Source organism: Aquarana catesbeiana, linkage group LG04, assembly GCF_042186555.1.
Source record: "Aquarana catesbeiana isolate 2022-GZ linkage group LG04, ASM4218655v1, whole genome shotgun sequence".
In the NCBI taxonomy this organism is placed as follows: Eukaryota; Metazoa; Chordata; class Amphibia; order Anura; family Ranidae; genus Aquarana; species Aquarana catesbeiana.
Genome location: NC_133327.1, coordinates 371,004,062 through 371,023,744, shown reverse-complemented (window position 1 = coordinate 371,023,744; position 19,683 = coordinate 371,004,062). Strand labels below are relative to the sequence as shown.

General features: G+C 44.0%; 1 protein-coding gene across 9 annotated transcripts in view; it reads left to right on the top strand.

Moving 5' to 3' along the window:
• DDO (D-aspartate oxidase) overlaps positions 1–18,255 on the top strand; it is a 33,201-nt gene extending 14,946 nt beyond the window's left edge. For all 9 annotated transcript variants that reach the window (XM_073627078.1, XM_073627072.1, XM_073627073.1 and 6 more), the window contains 2 exons: positions 986–1,162; positions 15,532–18,255. In XM_073627078.1, coding sequence (XP_073483179.1) covers positions 986–1,162; positions 15,532–16,099 — 745 coding nt within the window. In that variant the 3' untranslated portion in view covers positions 16,100–18,255. The remainder of the gene's footprint in view (positions 1–985; positions 1,163–15,531) is intronic.
• The last annotated feature ends 1,428 nt before the right edge of the window (positions 18,256–19,683 follow it).

Here is a 19,683-nt window from a genome sequence, read left to right as displayed (position 1 = left end):
AACATAGTTTTTAACTTTGGATAGAGTAGGGAAAGGGTGAGACCACATTTGTTTATTTTTTGCATACAATGTCCCCTTGAAGAGATTTACCTTTCCTGAAGGCACTGAACAGGAAATCAGAAGATGGCTTAGGGAAACTTCCCTCTTGGCTATTACCGGAACAGGGGTCTGCATTGGAAGATTTACTTTCACATCTGACAGCTGTACATTTTTTAATTTTTCATCCTGGTCTTAAAAGTCACCAGGACAAATACAACCCAAATTCCAAAAAAGTTGGGCTGCTGTGTAAAATCTAGATAAAAAAAAAAACAGAATGAAATTATTTGCAACTCTCATAAACCCATATTTAATTCACAATAGAAAACCTATCAAACAGAGAAAATGTACCATTTGAAGAAAAAAAAATAGGGCAATTTTGAAATTGATGGCAGCAGCACATTCAAAAAAGTTTTGAGATAGGGCCATGTTGAACACAATGTAGCATCCCCTTTTCTTTTAACAATGCTCTGTAAACATTTGGGAACTGAGGAGACCAGTTCCTGGAGTTTTGGGAGAGGAATGTTGTCCCATTCTTGCCTGATATAAGATTCTAACTGCTCAACAGAGGGGATTATACATCGTGGTAAACATGGTTCTGTCCCAATTTTTTTGAGACCAGCGTTGCTTGAACCAAAAATCAGCGTTACTTGAACCAAAAATTAATTGTTATAATGGTTACCTCAAGTAATGCTCAAAGATAACAGTTTTTTACATTTGAATTCCTGGCTTGGGGTTAACACCATAGAAGGTAATGGTAGCAAAATTAAAGTTGGTACACCAGGCTGGCTGTGCTGTCTAGCAAAGCTGTGCACGGAACTGGGTGGACAGAAATACAAATCCTTTGACAGGTAAAGCGGGACTTATATGTATATTTTTACTTTGTATCTACTTGATATCCTGGAATAAAGTAAAAAAAAAATAAAATATTTGGTGTTATTTTCATCAGATGGCAAGTATTCAAAATGCCCCCTAAGGATGCCTTCCCATTTTGGGGAAATGTTGTTCTGGGTTTTCGTTTGATGACAGAGGCGGAGCTGGCAAAATTCCCATCTTACACATTTGGGCAGGCCTTCACCACACTAAAATGCCAGTCTTCACTTTATCTGCCATGGATGGAGAAAAGGTAATTTAAAAAAAAAATGTTTGTATTTATTGTAAGGAGGTCAAACTTCAGTTCTGGGTATGTTATGAAAGAAGACCTAAAGGTGTCCATTTATGACACAGAGAAAAGGCGTGATCCTCAGGATCACGGCTGATCTCTCGTGTGTACCGGTTTATGTAGCTGAGATGAGGAACAGGGAACATGTTCTTGGTCACAAACGGACAGTTTATAAAAGTGAGATCTGAAGATCTCACTGGCCATTACACTGAAATACCTCCCTCCCAGAAATCTGGGAGAGAAGCTGGTGCGATTAGAGGAAGAAGACTTCTTTCTTTCTATACTGTATATCAGCACCAGTGGGTTAAAAACTAATATATATATATATATATATTACACTGTGTGTATGCTCTCTCGCTCTTTCGCGCTCTGTCTCTCTTCTATACATGTCATTGCATGTTCATTTAAACTCCGCTGCACTGTAATCTCACAATATCCCACATGATTACAGGCAGCCCACCCCCTGCCATTTTCAGAGGAAATACATCTCCTTTCTTTATCGTACATCATGGGACACAGAGCCTAAGTTAATAACTTAATGGGTATATAGGCACCTTCAGCTGATGGACACTGGTATAACCAATCCAGGAAGTTCACTCCCTATATAACCCCTCCTCCTTTCAGGAGCACATCAGTTTTTTCGCCAGTGTCTAAGGTGTTGGTCACGAGTGAAGATGTGCTCTGAGGAACTCCAGGAGGGATCCATGCTGAATTTAAATAGCCTCCATAGACCAGATCCATCCAAAGTGCCACTGAGGCCAAAGTGGATGGTACCTGGACCTCGTATCCGAAGCACGAGGTTTTGCCTGTAACGCCTCTCTTTGTAGGGCTGGACCCCGGGACCCAGGGCTTTGGTCATGCTACATTACCTAAAGCTTTCCTGGTGCGATGCTTTTTACAGGTCCAAGGGAGTGGAACCCCGATAAAAAGGACCCGGTCCTTGAAGGTTTGCTAAACGCAGCCTGCCGTAATGGGTGAAGGTTGGATTGTCTGTTAATTCAGCAAATCCTGTGGTGGGGATAAGGGAAGAGGGAAAGAAAAAGGAAAGGGATACTTACTAAGTATCCCTGGGTCGGACTTTTAAGGCATATGAAACAATAGCGAAGTATAGAGAAATAACAATGTTTATTGAGAAAATACAATACATGAATAGAGCATTCAAAAGTTAAAAATCCATATATAATGATACAGAGTATACAGTGAGCCCTTGTGTGTCAACGCGTTTCACTGTTAGGCTTCTTCAGGACACATTCAAGGTTTCAAAGGTAGCGGAGGAGAGAACAGATCTCACTGTTTAGAATAGAACATACTCATTTTAAAAATTCTGATAATCATGACATACATATTATAAAGTGCTCATCTGTCCAAGAGGAGAAGTTGAGGCATAAATGGGCACAGAAAACCAAAAGATGAAAAAACAAAACAAAAATACCTTGCAGGAGAATGAGCCTCGTATGCAAGTATCCAGATAGAATGGATATTCAACTATATAATCCCGGGAGGGGGGTTAATTCCTGTGGTCTGCATACAGGTAATTGGAAATGGCCAAATCTGGCAATCAATACAAAAATCACACAATCAAGTAAGTGTCCTAGTATCCCCTGGGAAAGCATAGATAAAGACTAATGCCCCCAAAAAAACAAAAGAACAAGAGAAATACCTGCAACTATAAGAAGATCGAGGATAATAAAGTAGTTCCCAAACAGGGGTGAAGCGATGCCATAAAGAATAATTCGGGACCGGTAGCCACACTGGAGGTTCTAGAGCAACAAAGCCATGATGCCTTAGTGGCTACCCCACAAGAAGTCCTGTACCTAGACAGGTGGTATGGTCCATATAAGGTGATCTATAATGAAAGTAACAAAACAGAGAAGCGAAACAGCATGCTTAGTTGTAAAATACACCGACTATAAACAAGCTTGTATAGAGTTAAAGGGTAAGGGGAAGAAACTTAGGAACTAAAAAGTCCACCTATGCTTTCTTCTTTAAGGGAAAAAATGTAGTCATACCTTAATTCTCCACTAGAGGGAGTATATGCACATACCTTAATCTGTTGTCTTCACTGTAAAGCTCAGTGTCAGTCTGTGTGTGTCGCCTTGGGGGGTGCGGAGGTCCCGAATTCAGTTCCATCTGTTGTGTCCTTATGCTGGCCCCCCCTTGTGTTGGGTCTGTAGACCCGAAAGCCGCGAACGCTGGAACATTTTCAAAACAAAAGAGGTGGCGTGTTTACGGAGCGGGCGGGGCCTAGGCGCATGGCCGTGCAACGTCCACGAGGACGCACGGCAGGCAAGCAGGATATTAAAAATACAGCTGGAGCAGTCTCTGCTCGGCTGATGAGGAGAAAGCAGGCTGCACACAGGACACAGGAGCTGTGGGGCACGTAAGGGTTGCAACTGGCATTTTCTGATACAGAAAGGACTTTTTTCCCAGCACTAGGGCTGAACTTAATAGCAGCATCATTGTGTCATGACTATTTTCAGCAAGTAGTGCAATTTAATAGTACCCCTGCTTTTGGGCTTAGGACTATGCGTACCAAAAAAGACACCGCAAAAAGCTAAAGGTTTTCACCCCAGGCGTTAGGAATTCCAGCTGCACACTGTCATCCTCAACTGAAATACCAATTATGGCCAGCCTGGGTGAGCCATTGGAACAAATTGATGGTGCAGCTGCTTCTCACATCTCAGCCCCTGTATACGTGATTGAAGATGCCTTTTCCGCCAACCTGCAAGGCCTGGAAGGAAAATTAGCGACTTTAATCGCATCCTCCATTCAAATGAATAGGACGCATGCTAGATCCCCCTCCCCCACTTTAGACCCTTTGCAAGGGGAACAGTGGGCACAGGATGAGGTGTTACCCGCAGGTGATCAGGAGGAAAGACAAACCGATGATTCCTCTGTGGAGGAAACAACGGTAGATGAACCTTTTTCAGCCTCGCAATCTGAGAAATTGCTGATACAATCTCTTACGGAGTTGGTTCGTCCTACTTTCATGCTACCCCTAACGGAGTCTGCAGAAAGCTTGTTTTTTTCCCTGGGTTCCTTAAAACCTTCACAGCCATTGCATGCGTTTCCTGTCCATGCATTACTAGAACAGCTTATTTACACTGAATGGGATCACTCCAAAGAGTTTTTCAGTTCTCTATCCCATGGAGAAGAAATTCATCAAAAAATGGAAGGTACCAGCAGTTGACGCTGTGATTTCCAGTGTGAATAAAAGTCTAACTTGTCCAGTAGACGATGCACAAATGCTTAAGGATCCAACAGATAAAAGGTTGGAATTCCTGTTAAAATCCGCTTTTTCCTTGGCAGGTGCCATTACTCAGCCTGCAGTCGCTGCACTAGGCGTCTGTCAATCCCTAAAGGACCAATTTAGACATGCCCTTAAAGAGGTTCCTGCACAACAAGCCCGGGAATTGGCCGTACTACCAAAAGCATTATGCTTTGCCATAGATGCCATTAAAGATTCTATTCACCAGGCGTCCCACCTTATGCTTGTGCTCGTACATATGCATAGAATCCTGTGGCTAAAAAATTGGTCAGCTGAAGCACCATGTAAAAAGCTCCTGACGGGGTTCCCTTTTCATGGGGATCGGCTATTTAGGGATGATTTGTACAAATACATCCAATTTCTAGTGGGAAAAGTACTCTTTTGTCAGTCAAAAGAAAGTATAATCGCCCTTAATTTAAACTGGCTCTTTTTCTTGCACCAGGGGCTTCCGCCTCTGGGCAGGGGCGATGGCCTCTGCTGTCAGACTCTAGAGGAAGATGTCAGGGTCAGGCCCAGACTCAAAAGAAGTCCTGGGACCGGAAACCTGCAAAGCAAAATCCTAAAGCCTCATCATGAAGAGGCACCCCCTCTCCCCAGGGTGGGGGGAAGACTTCTGCAGTTTTCAGAAGTCTGGCAAGAGGAAATTCAGGACAGAAGGGTCATTTCCACGGTAACTCTGGGGTACAAGTTGGAGTTTTGGGACTTTCCACCGTCTCGTTTCCTGAGGTCAAATGTTCCCAAAGATCCAGAGAAAAAGCAATCTCTGTTTCGGGCACTAGACCGATTAATGGCTCAGGGGGTGATCATGCAGATTCCCACAGAAGAGCAAGTTTTGGGGTTTTATTCAAACCTCTTCACAGTACCAAAACCGAATGGAGATCAACCCATTCTCGATCTAAAAAATCTAAATCAGTTCCTGAAGATCCACTCCTTTCAAATGGAGACGATCAGGTCAATAGTTTCTATCCTACTAGGAGAAGAACTTCTGCAGTCTATTGACATCAGGGATGCATATCTGCATGTTCCTATATTTTCCCGCTCACCAAAGGTTTCTGCAGTTCGAAGTAGAACAGCAGCATTTACAGTTTGTAGCCTTGCCCTTCGGACTAGCTACAGCACGCCCGGCGTTTACAAAAGTCCTGGCCCCACCTCTAGCCAGGTTAAGGGCACAGGGCATAACATTCTTGGCGTACTTAGACGATCTATTGCTAATAGACCAGTCGGTGGCTTAGAGCAAAACGTGCACATTACAACCAGTTCAGGCAAAGATCAACTCCATAAGAGAGCTGGTGCGGATGGTCAGGTCAAAAGGCAATCCCTCCATTTGCCTTTGCATGAGGTTGCTAGGAAACTTGTGGTGGCTTCATTTGAAGCAGTTCCCTATGCCCAGTTCCATTCGAGGCTGCAAAACAGTATCCTGTGTACTTGGAACAAAACAATTCAAGCTTTAGACTTGCCAATGCGGCTGTCCCCAAAGGTGCCTCGAAACCTCAGTTGGTGGTTACTAACCCAGAATCTGCTGAAAGGAAAATCCTTCAGACCAGTTATCTGGAAAGTGGTAACGACAGATGCCAGCCTTTCAGGCTGGGGAGCAGTACTAGAAAAGACAACTGTCCAGGGACAGTGGTCAAGAGCCGAAAGAACCTTGCCCATCAATATCCTAGAGATTCGGGCAGTGCGTCTGGCTCTAAAGGCCTGGACTTCCAGGTTACTGGATTGTTCTGTCAGAATCCAATCCAACAATGCCACAGCTGTGGCCTATATCATTCACCAAGGGGGCACAAATAGTCTCTCAGCGCAGAGGAAGGTGAACCATAGTCTAACTTGGGCAGAAAGGAATGTTCCATGCCTATCGGCAGTCTTTATTCCGGGAGTAGAGAATTGGCAGGCGGACTACTTGAGTCGCCAGCAGTTATTCCCACGGGAATGGTCTCTTCTCCCCGACATTTTTCAGGCTGTTTGTTGAAGATGGGGGACTCCGGAGGTAGATCTTCTAGTGCCCAGATTCAACATGAAGTTAGTCAACTTCATGTCCAGGACAAGGGATCCACACGCATGCGGAACAGATGCGTTGGTGACCCTTTGGGATCAGTTCTCACTGATCTATGCATTTCCCCCATTCAATTGCTGCCTGCAGGATCAAGCTGGAAAGAACACCGATTAATTCTGTTAGCACCAGCATGGCCCAGAAGGTCATGGTATGCAGAAATCGTAAAGATGGCAGTGGAGGGGCCATGGTCCCTTCCACTACGGCCAGACCTACTCTCACAGGGGCCGATATTCCGTCCTACCTTACGGTCTCTAAATTTAACGGCTTGACTATTGAAACTCACATTCTGAAGAAACATGGGCTTTCCGGGTCAGTTATCTCCACCCTGATTTAATGCAAGGAAGCCAGCTTCCAGAACGATATATTATAGGGTCTGGAGGGCTTATGTTTCCTGGTGTGAATCCAAGGGTTAATTTTGTTTATTGAAAAATCTTACAAACAACAACTTATATACAATAAAACCATAATAAATAAATAAAACATATTTACAAAATAATTGAATATGATTATACAAAACAATAACATAATAAATGGTACAAACCAAATTGCGCACAACACAATCCCTAAGGGAGAGCCAGACTAAGGAACATCACCATGCATGTAGCCTTTTATCAAAAATATATTTGATCTTGAAAATCTAGGGGAGTGAATCAAGAATACAAAGAAAAGCCGCACACCCCGAGATCAACAGGCAGCAGCTACAGAGTCCTGATATTCCTCCACGCCCTTATCCAGGCCTCCTGCCGCCACCTGTCTTTCTCAAGACCCCGAATCTTCCCAACTTCACCCAGAATGTCCTGCACCACCATTTTGACAGGGAGGATTTTGCTCCATAAGGATACCTGACACCGTGCACTCCACATGAAATAACGGACTACTAGACTAACTAAAAAAAGTGTTTCCAAATCATAATCCCGACGAGTCTGGAATGCCCCATACACCCACTCTGCATAACTCATATGGGGGAGGAAGGGTATACTCAGAGCCCTCCCCACCCTCTTGTACACCTCTATATTAAAAGGGCATTGAAGTAGAAAGTGATCCATGGACTCCACCACTCCTCCACACTCCACTCTCGGGCAGCTTCGATCACTCATGGAAAGAAACTTCAAGTTGCCTTTCACATATAGTTTTCCATGAAAGGCAAGCCAAGCCTGATCCCTAAACTTCATTGGGATTCTCTCCAAATTAATCAATCGCAAACCCACCCCCAAAACCAGGCTTGGGCAATCCCTCAAGGCCAGTGGCTCGCAAAAAGCAGAGCTCATGATCCGCTTCTCAAGAAGTTTCCTTGGAAGAGATCTGACTTCTCCTGCTGTTACTTGCCACTGCCGAAGCATTTTCAAACACGGGGCAACATAAGCCGGGAGCTGTTCATGCTTGACCCCCAGGCTTTTCACTGGCCCACCATTCTCCCAGTCTCGCAGAAAGGGCCTAAACCAGGACTGGAAAATACCAACCCACCCAGGCGGTCTCTCTGCCAACATGTTACCAAGATTGTACTTCACAAACATCAGAGAGAAAAAGACTACAAGGTTGACCATCCCTAGACCACCCTCCCGCCTAGGAAGGTAAGTCACATTCCTTTTGACAAGGTTTATTCTGTTCCCCCATAACAGCTGGAAGAAACAACTATAGATCCTGGTATAGAGAGAAACTGTCAAAATGCAAACAAAACTTACATACAGAAAAATCGGAATCAGGTAAGTCTTGATCAGATCAACCTTTTCCCTCAAGGAAAGCTGCCAATCTTTCCAGCTTGCCACCTTGGCATCGGCATTCTCCAGCCTGTTCACCCAATTTGCATGACCATAGTCACCTGGGCTGAATTCAATGCCTAGAACTCAAATTTTTTGTTGGGGCTCCGGGAAGTCATCCGGGAGAACAAAGCTCTCACCTTCCATGCCCATCCAGAAAGCTTCACACTTTCCTGGTTGACCTTTGAACCTGATGCCTCTGCATACTGCCCTATCACTGAGACCACCTCCTGCGCCTCCCCAGTCCTAGAGATAAAAACAGAAACATCATCAGCATAGGCCACAACCTTCAAAGGAGGCTCACCAGCGATGCCCAAAGGTACCCCACACAAAGGTCCACTCTCTAGCCTTCTAATGAAGGGGTCGATTGCAAACACATATAGCAGAGGACTCAATGGACACCCCTGACGCACACCCGAGCCAACCGCAAAGGGCTGCCCGACCCAACCATTAACCAGAGGAAAACTTTCAGCCCCTTTGTACAAAATCTTGAGCCAATCAATGAAACCCCCCTCCAGGCCATATTTGTCAAGAAGGAGCCACAAGTACTCATGATTAACCCGATCAAAGGCCTTAGCCTGATGCAATGTCAGCAAAAATTTACCCCAACCAGCAGCCCTACAACGCTCCAAGGCCTCCCGGACAGCTAACACCGCTGAGAAAGTGCTTCTACCTTGGACCGAACAGTGCTGGTGGCGGGATAACAAACTGCCTGCAACTGGTGATAATTGCCAGAAGAAAATCTTTGCCAGTATCTTTCTATCGACATTAAGAAGGCTAATGGGGCGCCAATTCCCAATCATCGAAGGATCTTTACCCTTTGACAGAAGGATCACTGCAGATTGCCTCATGGAGGGAGGGAGAGAACCCTCATTCAAACAGCCATTAAAAACCTCCGCAAGGTAGGGAGCCAGGATCATCTTAAAATATTTATAGAACTCGGCTGTCAAACCATCTGGCCCTGGCGTTTTCTTGATGGCTAGTTTATCAATAGCCTGGATTACCTCATCTGCAGTGATTTCATCTGTCAAATTCATCAAAGGAACATTACTTTCTAGTCCTGGTGTAGAGTCCAAAAAAACCCAACATCCTTGTCCGATCAAGGTTCCTTCCTCCCAGGAGATCGGCATAGTATGACCTGACAACCTCCAGGATCCCTGACCTAGACTTCGTCAGAGAGCCCGTACTGTCCCTCAGGCCATTGACCGTCTTAACTGCTACGCTTTGTTTACAGTTCTGGTAAGGGTCAGGCGAATGGTATTTCCCGTAATCCCTCTCCTGAACCAAAGAGGCGTGCCAGTCATATTGATGTCTCCTAAGGAGGAGCTTCACCTCAGAGATCGCCCCAGAATCTCCTCCATTCGAAACAAGGCGGTCAAGTTTCCTCCGCAAACGCTGGTAGGTGATATACTTATCTTGCTGCTTCTTTCTTCCTATGGCCTTGAAAAGCCCAATAGTCCGCTGTTTAACAAGCTCCCACCATTCTGACTTGCTGTTGCAAAAGTCTAGGATCGTTACCTGTGCTTGAAAAAAATCCTCAAAGGATTGTCTTACTCTCTCGTCTTCCAGGAGGGCCGAATTCAATCTCCAGATACCCCTCCCCCTAGGTGGCATGTCTGGGGCATTCAGAGTCACAGATAGAATACAGTGATCAGAAAACTCCACTGCCCGACACACAGGTTCCGAAAAAGCGGAGTCTCCCTTTAAAAAAAAACTATCTATCCTACTCTGACTATTGCCTCGCTGAAAAGTGAACCCCGTGCTTTCTGGGCAGCGCTTAATGTGCGCATCTACCAGACCTGCTTCCCTAACTATCGCATTAAGAAAAAGGGCGTCATAGCCCAGCTTATCTCTGAAACCTCTCCTGTCTTTAGACTTAGTAATGGTGTTGAAATCACCTCCAAAGATAACCTGCTGGGCCGTAAAAAGAAAAGGCTTAATCTTTGTAAAGAGGCATTTCCTGTCCCACTTCGTCTGGGGACCATAGATGTTAATCAGGCGCAAGTCCTGCCCCTTCACAGAGCCTGACTACTCCCTCTTCCTGGAGAACCAGCGCGCTTCGTTGCACCCTGGCACTCATCCTCCATAGAGGATGCAGAACTGAACGAGTCCCACTCATCATCATCATCATCAGACAGGACCTTAAACTTATTTTCCAAAGGCAAAACTTTAGGATTTAAGGTAACTGAACCCCTTTTTTTCCTTCTTTTGCCCCTCCTCCTCCTATCCTCCAACCACTCCATAAAATCCTTAGACAAACCAGACTCAACAGCCTCCCCACACCTATCCTCCCCTTCACCCCCCCCCCCACTCCCCCTTCCCTTATCTACCATCAGGCCAGCCTCTCCACCATCCTCCCCACTCCTCTGCACTCCACGATCCTCAATAGAAACCCTGCAGCGTCGGGGGAGGGGGATTGGCACCACACCTGACGCACCTGCCTCAGCACCTCTTGCTGCCTCTGCAATTTTAGAAGACACAGACACAGAAGGATTGGACACATTTTTGGCAACTGATACCTTACCTACAGAAGACACGGGCACACTAGGTAAACGCACAGACTGGGGAGACACAGACACATTAGGTATTGGCACAGACTGGGGCATCACGGACTGGGGAGACACATTAGGTATTGGCACAGACTCAGATGGACTCACAGGCACCCCAGCTGCTGAGCTCTGAGCATCCTCCATGTCCAGGCGGAAGAACTCATGAGCTCAGGATTGTTGTGCATTGCCTCAGGACACTGACTGTAAGGATGTCCCACCGCATAGTCCTTCGCCAAATGTCCTATACCCTGACACAGAGAGCACTTCATCACTGGACAGGAGGATGCAAGATGCCCTTTATCACCACACTTATTGCAGAGCTTTGGCTGGCCTGGATAGAAGATGGTCAGCCTGTCCCTCCCCAGAAAAGCTGAGGATGGCAGATGCTGGACGACATTGTCAACAACCTTTAATTTTAGCTGCACAGACCATCCCCCCGTTCATATTCCCCGATCATCCACAATCTTTTTTAGGGGGCTCAGGACGTCTCCATACCTCCTCAACCAAACAGTTAAATCCCCTTGTGGTATGGACTCATTGCGGACCAAAATTGTGACCATTTTAATGAGGGGCTGGCGTGAAACAAGCTTTGGGATGAGCCCTTTCCAGTCCGGCAGGCACACACGTGTTCATACTTCTCCCAAAATATGTCCAAAGACTCCGGACGGATAAAGGACAAATCATATTCATAGGAACCTGCCGGACTGATCAGGGAGAAGATATCTGTGGGTGTAAACCCCATCTGCAAAATCTTATCCACCACTGTCCTCCTATGTGGGGGGATTCCACCGCCTTCCCATTTTAACTGCACAACATTCCTCCTTTTAAACAGGGAGGAAGATAAAACATTTTCATGCTCCTTCCCTGCTTGCTGCCCCTTCCCAGATCCTGTGGCAGCAACACCAGCATAAGTTTTTCTTACACCAGCAGCATTTGCAGTCTTGTCCTTAGACACATTCAAACCTGCTGGCAGAGAATCTGAATCAGCTGGGATATCAGTCTTCTGATTAGCAGAGGCAGGACCCTTCCCCTCCCCCGAACACACAGTTTCTTTTCTGGGATCAATCACAGTCATGGCTGCTGCAGACTCCTGGAAAGTTGTAGCACTACTGCACTTCCACCATTCACAGGAACAGCCGCTGTGCCTGGTCCAGGCAAAGTCTCTGTATTGTCCATGGACCTCTCTGCAGACTGAAGCTGACAGTTATTCCAAGGGTTGGCACCCTCTGAGATATATCATAGGCAGAATTCTTGCCTTTCTACAATTAGGGGTAGAGATGAAATTGGCCTTGAGTACTATTAAGGGGGCCAAGTCTCAGCTTTATTGGTCTTATTTCAAAGACCACTTGCTTCACATTCTTTAGTCCGGGTTTTATGACAAGGGGTGATGTGGCTTAATCCGCCAGTCAAACCTCCTTTGAACCCTTGGGACTTGAACTTAGTTTTGTCAGTGTTACAAAAACAGCCATTTGAACCATTAAAACATATTCCCTTAGTCCTTCTGCCAAGGAAGTTGGTATTCTTGGTTGCTATATCCTCAGCAAGGAGGGTTTCGGAATTGGCTGCTCTTTCATGTAAAGTGCCATACTTGATTATTCATGAGGACAGAGTGGTGTTATGCCCTCGTCCAGACTTTTTGCCAAAAGTGGTCTCAGGTTTTCACCTGAACCAAGATATTGTCCTGCCATCGTTTTTTCCAAAACCATGTTCCAGGGAAGAGAAGTCACTACATTGTCTTGATGTGGTGAGAGCCTTGAAAATGTATTTAAAGACAACTGCTCAGATTAGAAAGACTGATGTCTTATTTATTCTGCCAGAGGGTCCTAAGAAAGGACAGGCAGCGTTGAAATCCACTGTCGCTAAGTGAATTCGGCAAGTTGTAATTCAGACTTATAATTTAAGGGGTAAGATTCCTCCTTTTCAAGTCAAAGCGCACTCTACCAGGGCGGTTAGTGCTTCTTGGGCAGTGTGTCACCAGGCCTCCATGGCTCAGATCTGTAAGGCCGCAACTTGGTCTTCAGTGCATACATTTACAAAATTTTATCAAGTGGATGTAAGGAGGTATGAGGATATCGCCTCCAGGCGCAGTGTGCTGCAGGCAGCAGTATAGGACCTCAAGTCTGGGGGTACCCTGCGGGTTGTGTCTCTCTCACCTCAATAGCATTGCTATGAGACATCCCATTAAGTTATTAACTTAGGCTCTGTGTCCCATGATGTACGATAAAGAAAATGGGATTTTTATAACAGCTTACCTGTAAAATCCTTTTCTTGGAGTACATCATGGGACACAGAGGTCCCTCCCCTCTTTTTGGGTTTAAGTATATTGCTTTGCTACAAAAACTGATGTGCTCCTGGAAGGAGGAGGGGTTATATAGGGAGTGAACTTCCTGGATTGATTATACCAGTGTCCATCACCTGAAGGTGCCTATATACCCAATAAGTTATTAACTTGGGCTCTGTGTCTTGTGATGTACTCCAAGAAAAGGATTTTACAAGTAAGGTGTTATAAAAAATCTTATTTTCTCCCTCTTAGAACAGAAGTTCTCGGATTCATAAACAGGCTGCAGAGGAGATCATTTTCTTCTGAGAACTGCCAAGAACTAAACTAAGATAAAACTTCTCTGTTTAATAAATGTACACCAAAGGCATTCACAAATTTTGTGAATATCTTTAGAATTGCCAATTCTTTGATTAGTGTGTTATTTTCATTTGATGAACAAGGTTGGGGAATTTACAAACTGTTGAAGATGTACTCACTGTAGCCGGCAAAACCTACTTGTGGCGCTGCTCCAAAGAATGGGGGGTGCAGGCATCTGAGAATTCTTCATCCAGAGAACAAAGTAGCTATACAATATGGGGACGCCACTCGTGATGATGGACGGAAATGGCATCAGCCTCAGCTTCTCCTTGACCATGCCCTCTATTGCATTTTGCCCCACCACCAGTGCTTAATTCTAGAGGTAGAATGGTGAAGTAAGACCTGGACCGGTATTAGTGGTGTCACTGAAGGAAACCTTTCCAGTGGCGTCAATCTAAGGACAGATTTGGCAGTTGTATAAAGAGGAGAGGGGAGCTGGGAGGGTGAGGCTTTGAACAGTAATCAACAGTGGATCCTTGAGGAGGCATTTTGTTGCCTCCTCAGTGCCTGTATTGTGTTGTGTTTTTTTTTTTTTTTCAGCATAACAGAACACAAGATGTGGTCTAGTACAGTAATCAACAAAGGTGTATACATACAGAAAATAGATTATGACAGACAATAAAAACTATTAAGAAACAGGTACATAGCAGAAGTAAATTCACCATAGCCTCCCATGAGGGCACTTCAGGTGGGGCCGAGGATGACCATTTCATCAAATTTGATATTTTGGCATAGTAAAGGAGATAGGCTATTAGCAGTTTAGAATAGTGGGAACGTTGTTCATCATCTGAAATTTCCAGTAGGGCTAAGGATAGGGTGGACGATAAGGTTCGCTGTTACCTAAGATTTATCTCCTCAAAGATGGCAGACCAATATGTCACAACAGAGGGGCATTCCTACAACATGTGCAAGTAGGATCCTGGCTGGAGTCTACAATGGGAACAGAGGGGGTACTGCTCTGGGAACATTCTGTGACGCCTAGAGGATATATAATACAACCAATGGAGGAATTTTAACTTGAATTTATCCTTAGAGAAAACAACAAGCCTAGGCCCCTGCGCTAAACAGTCCTCCCTGTCCAGTGCCTGTTTTAACCCCTAAAATCCTGCACCAATGCACTGAAACTGGATTACACACAGTTGCCCTGTGGCCCCATTCAGTGAATGGTTTGCAGGCAATATAAAATGCCCACCAAACACAGCAGAAGGTTTATTCCATGCCTTTGCTTTTGCAGCGTAATAGGGAGCAGTTAGAGGGGCAGTAAAAATGTGTCTCTACCATGTTTTTACCACCCCCAAACCACATATTTAAATGAATCCAGAGGGAGGGAGATTGACTGTAAAAGGGAGAGGGGAGCTTTGGGGATAACTTGCTCCTCCCATCCTCTTTGTAATGTTCAGACCTCTTCAGTGCAGCACCTGCCCAGAAATGAAACTTTGTCTTCTTCCCCTCTCCCAGTCATGTGATCTGATACTCTCCGGCAGGCAACCATACTGAGAAGGGGATGTCTGTGTTCTCAGCATGGGCACTGCCCTGCCTGCTCTCCTGCACAATTTACACTGCTGTTGGAGGGAGGAGAGAACATAATCCTTCTTCCAGCAGCTATGGCAGCCTCTGCTCTGTGCTCCATTCTGAGTGACAGGAGTAATGGCAGCCTCACTCCTGTCATTCAGACAGCTGGAGAACGGGAAGCTGACAAGCTCTCAGTGCCTCCCACTCAACATTGCAATATTGTACCCATGGCAGGTGCCATTCTGTCCCCACCTTGTCCCAGCCCTGCTTAGATGGCATCTAAAAATGTAAAATGCTGATCTTATATTTTAAAGGGGGGTCTTGTGCTTTTGAATTTATGTTGCAATAATAAGAATGCCATCGGGGAGTGACACTGTGGTGGCACAGTGGATGAGTCTGTGGCAGAGCTGCAAATTTTGATATTAGATTTTGCTCCTAGAGTCCCTCAGTTATGGGAAGCCAGGGGTTATTCAAACCACCCACAGCCAAAATATTCATTTTTGGAAGTCTGAGCAGTCCTTGTGCTGTAGATCTAACTTTTCTGTCTTTTTTGTCATAGATTTAAAATGAATGGTGGATATATAGAAACCAGGAAAGTGCATGATATCTGGGAGCTACATGGCAGTTATGATGTGGTTATGAATTGCACCGGGCTAGGCGCCAGAGATCTGATTGGTGATATGTCAGTATTTCCTGTAAGAGGACAAGTACTGGAGGTCCATGCCCCCTGGCTTAAACACTTCATTAGAGATGGAGATGGCAGCACTTACATTTATCCTGGACAAGATAGTGTAACCCTTGGTGGAACCAGAGAAAAAGATGACTGGAGACTCTTACCAGATGCACAGACCAGCAAAGAGATAAGACATCGTTGCTGTAATCTTGAACCTTCTCTGCATGGAGTTGCGATAATCAAAGAGAAAGTAGGGCTGAGACCAACAAGGGCTGCAGTAAGAATAGAACAAGAGATCCTTCACAAAAATAAGCAACATCTTCCTACAGTACATAATTATGGTCATGGTGGAGGTGGGTTTTCTGTCCATAGAGGTACAGCTAAGGCAGCCACAGAACTGTTGGTAAAGTTGATCCCATTAAAAACAGAATTCTATAGCAAGTCAAAATTATAATTTGTTATTTTCCTGTTCTTCGGAACAAGTGTATGATTTCATTTTTTTTTTTTTTTTTTGGTAAATTGGATAGACTGAATTATATTACTAAATACTATATGACCAGGTATGCTTTCACATATGATTTTCTGAACCATGATTAACTGATCTGAAGATTTAACCAATGGTGAAGAGCAACCTAAAGGCATAGTCTAGTGGACTGTCATTATCTGTGTTATAAGTTTTAAAACTCATCTGTGATATATCATTTCAGTTCCTTTTTAAAATGTTTATTACGATTCCCAGAGGGATCAGCTCAGTACCCCTTTAATGCCTGGTTCACGCCTATGCATTTTTTAGTGCATTTTCAGTTTTTCAGAAACACACTACAGTCAATTTAAGTCTCCTATGGATGTAGTTCACATCTGTGTATTTTATGGAAAGGGCCAGGGTTTTTTCTGGTTTTTGGTTCCATTAGCCTTCAATGGTTATAGATGTGTATCAAAAAATGCAAAATGCACCTGCAATATGCAAACTGAAACCTGCACAAGAGTGAATCAGGCCTTAGGCTTGATTCACACCTATGCATTTTTAGTGCTTTTTGCAGATTTGCACTACAGCCGATTTTTAACATGGCTTTCTATGGAACACGCTCTGTAGAGCAAATATGCAAAATGCAAAAAGCACTAAAAATGCATAGGTGTAAATCAAGCCTTAAGCCTCATACACACAATCCGATTGTTGGCAGGGGATTGTGTGATGACAGACTGTTGGCTTTAAATCCGACCATTAGTACGCTCCTTCAAACAACTGTTGTCCAACCTTCGGCCAACAAATGTTGGATGGGAGGCTAGTAAATTTTTGGTGGACAACGGTCTGTTGTCAGATTTTCGTATCGTCTGTACAAAAGTCCAAAGTACAAACACGCATGCTCGGAATCAATGCTCACCAAACACGACATTAGCAGAAGGTGCCCAAAGGGTGGCGCTCAAGAGCTGAAATTCTACGTAGCACGTCAGTACGTTCGTGATAGTTGGCCGACAATTGTGTGCTGTTAGTATGCAAGACAAGATCCAGGCACACGCCGTTTTGACAAAAGTCTGATGCTCTGTTGGCCAACAATTCGATCGTGTGTACGAGGCTTTAGTCTTTCATTGAAATGTCAGATTTAGCTGTTCAGAGAGAGGGATTCACTTAAATGTGTAACTTTCAGTTTGGCATACTGTGCTTTATAAACAGGCTTTGTGCAATAGGAGGTAAGAAGATAAAGGTTAAAAAAAATGTAAGGCTAAAGATCCACCTATTGGCTCAAAAGTTCAATAGAAACAAACTATGCACCATATTTCGAATGTGGGAAAACAAGTGGTTACTTTAATGACAATAAAAGTGGTTGGCTCTATGCAGGAAGGATTCAACTTTATTATAATACTTAAAATACTTAAAAAATATTTATAATTTTGTATCAAAAATTGAATTACAAAAATATTCATTAACACCCAGCTTTAGAGGAAATCATACAAATAAAAAGGATGCATTTAAGTGTATACCATTATTGGCCAATGGTGACCTGTACAATCTAGCACAGGGTCTATATGACCTAAATTTAGTGGATCTGCAGCTCTAGCTCCCAAGGATTCCACACACAAGAGATGTTACTTTTTCTTGCACTGCAATAAATTGTTAATGAAAGATTGAAGCCATTTGCTGTGGTACAGCTCTTTGTGTGGTGATACTTGGTGTCCAGACGAACAGGTATTTTTTCATATGCGCTTTTTCTTTGTCTGTCTGGTATGCACTTAGATGCGTCCTTTTAACTTGTGTGATTTCCTCTAAAGCTGGGTGTTGGTGAATATTTTTGTATTTACATTTTTGATACAAAAATATATTTTTTCTAAGTATTTAAATAAAGTTGAATCTTTCTGTATAGACCCAACCACTATTATTTTCATTAGAGTAACCGCTTGTTTTCCCAGGTATCTTTACTACAGGGGAATTTTTTTGCTATTGTGTTTTTGGTTTCAGTGTCAACACCTCACTGGTGAGTGGAATTCAGGGATATTGAATTTATAGGAATTTATTTGCCTCACTTGTGTGTGCAAATTTCAAATGTACCTATATGTTTTTGGAAATTTTATTTTTAGTTATGACCTTAATAAAAAAAAATATATACAAAATTACTTCACGTCTTCCGTGTCGTTCAGTGTAATTAGAATTGTATGTAATCTCTAGTTTACTATTCAAAGCACACATTAGGACAATCTCAAGACTTCATTTCCTGCTACAGTCCTAAACTTTGCTGACCTTTTCTAATTTTTTTTATCTTTCAGTCTGCACACTCAAAAAGAAAAAAAGACTTTGGAGATTGCTATATTGTAAACCAACATATGTATCTTTATCACTTGCCTACTGAGTACTTTTTTTGTATCTTGTGTATCACACAAATCAACCCATTTTCTCAAAACCAATGTACTGTAATGGTCACCTCTTCAGGGAATATAGTGTAGTGTACCTTCACCTATAGCAGTCCCAGTTCCAATAAGCCAAGCAAGCCTAACCTACTGCTACATTACTGTCCCCAGGAATGCTATGTTCACTGATCTGGTGTCTCACACGACGGTCAGCGGGTTGTGCAGATGGGTTAGTTCAGACCACAAGCAGAGACCTGGTCAGTCAACAGGCAAATGATCGTTACAGGCAGCAGGCAGAAATGTGGTAATAAGTAGGCCAGGGTTAGTACAGGCAGAGGCAACATTGCACTGGTGTGGCGGTAATCAAGGACACTGTAACTGGTGTGGCGTGATCAGGGACTTGTAATTGGTTTGGCGATGATTAGGGACAATATAACTGATGTGGCAGCGATCAGGGACACTGTAACTAGTGTGATGGTGATCAGGGATAATATAACTGACTAGTGTTGCAGTGATCAGGGACACAGCAACTAGTGTGGCGGTGATCAGGAACAATATGACTCGTGCAGCAGTGATTAGAGACACTGTGCGTGGACTGCAGTGATTAGAGACACACTGAGTGGGTGGTGGAGATTAGAGATATTGACTGGTGCGGCGACGGGGATTAGGGATACTGACTGGCAGCACTGGCCTGGTGACATTGTTCTGCTGTGGCGGTGACCAGAGCAGCCAGCCATTGTACATGATCACTGCCACAGCTGTACAATGTCACCATAGTGAGACTGTACTTGCTCTGGTAACAACATGTACAAAAAAAAATATATGTATAATTTTTTTGATGCTTTATTTTTTTATTTATTTTGACAATCTGCTTATACAGTGATCATCACTGTAATAAGCAATCAGTAACATTGTTCAAATGTTTCATTCATAAAACCTTTGTTTACTACTGTGATTGGTCACAGGTATCCTATGGTACAGGGCTGGAGTAATTCACACAGCGATCACATAGTACCAGGGCCAATCACAGGGATCACACAGTAGTAAGCAAGGCATCATGAATGACAGCCTTGTTTACTACTGTAACTGTGCTCTGTGATTAATCTGTGCTCATGTGGTACCAGACAAACACAGCGCTCAGGGATCTCGCCACTACATGCCCCAGGGGGCATGCATTGCTCTTCTGTGAAGATGTAC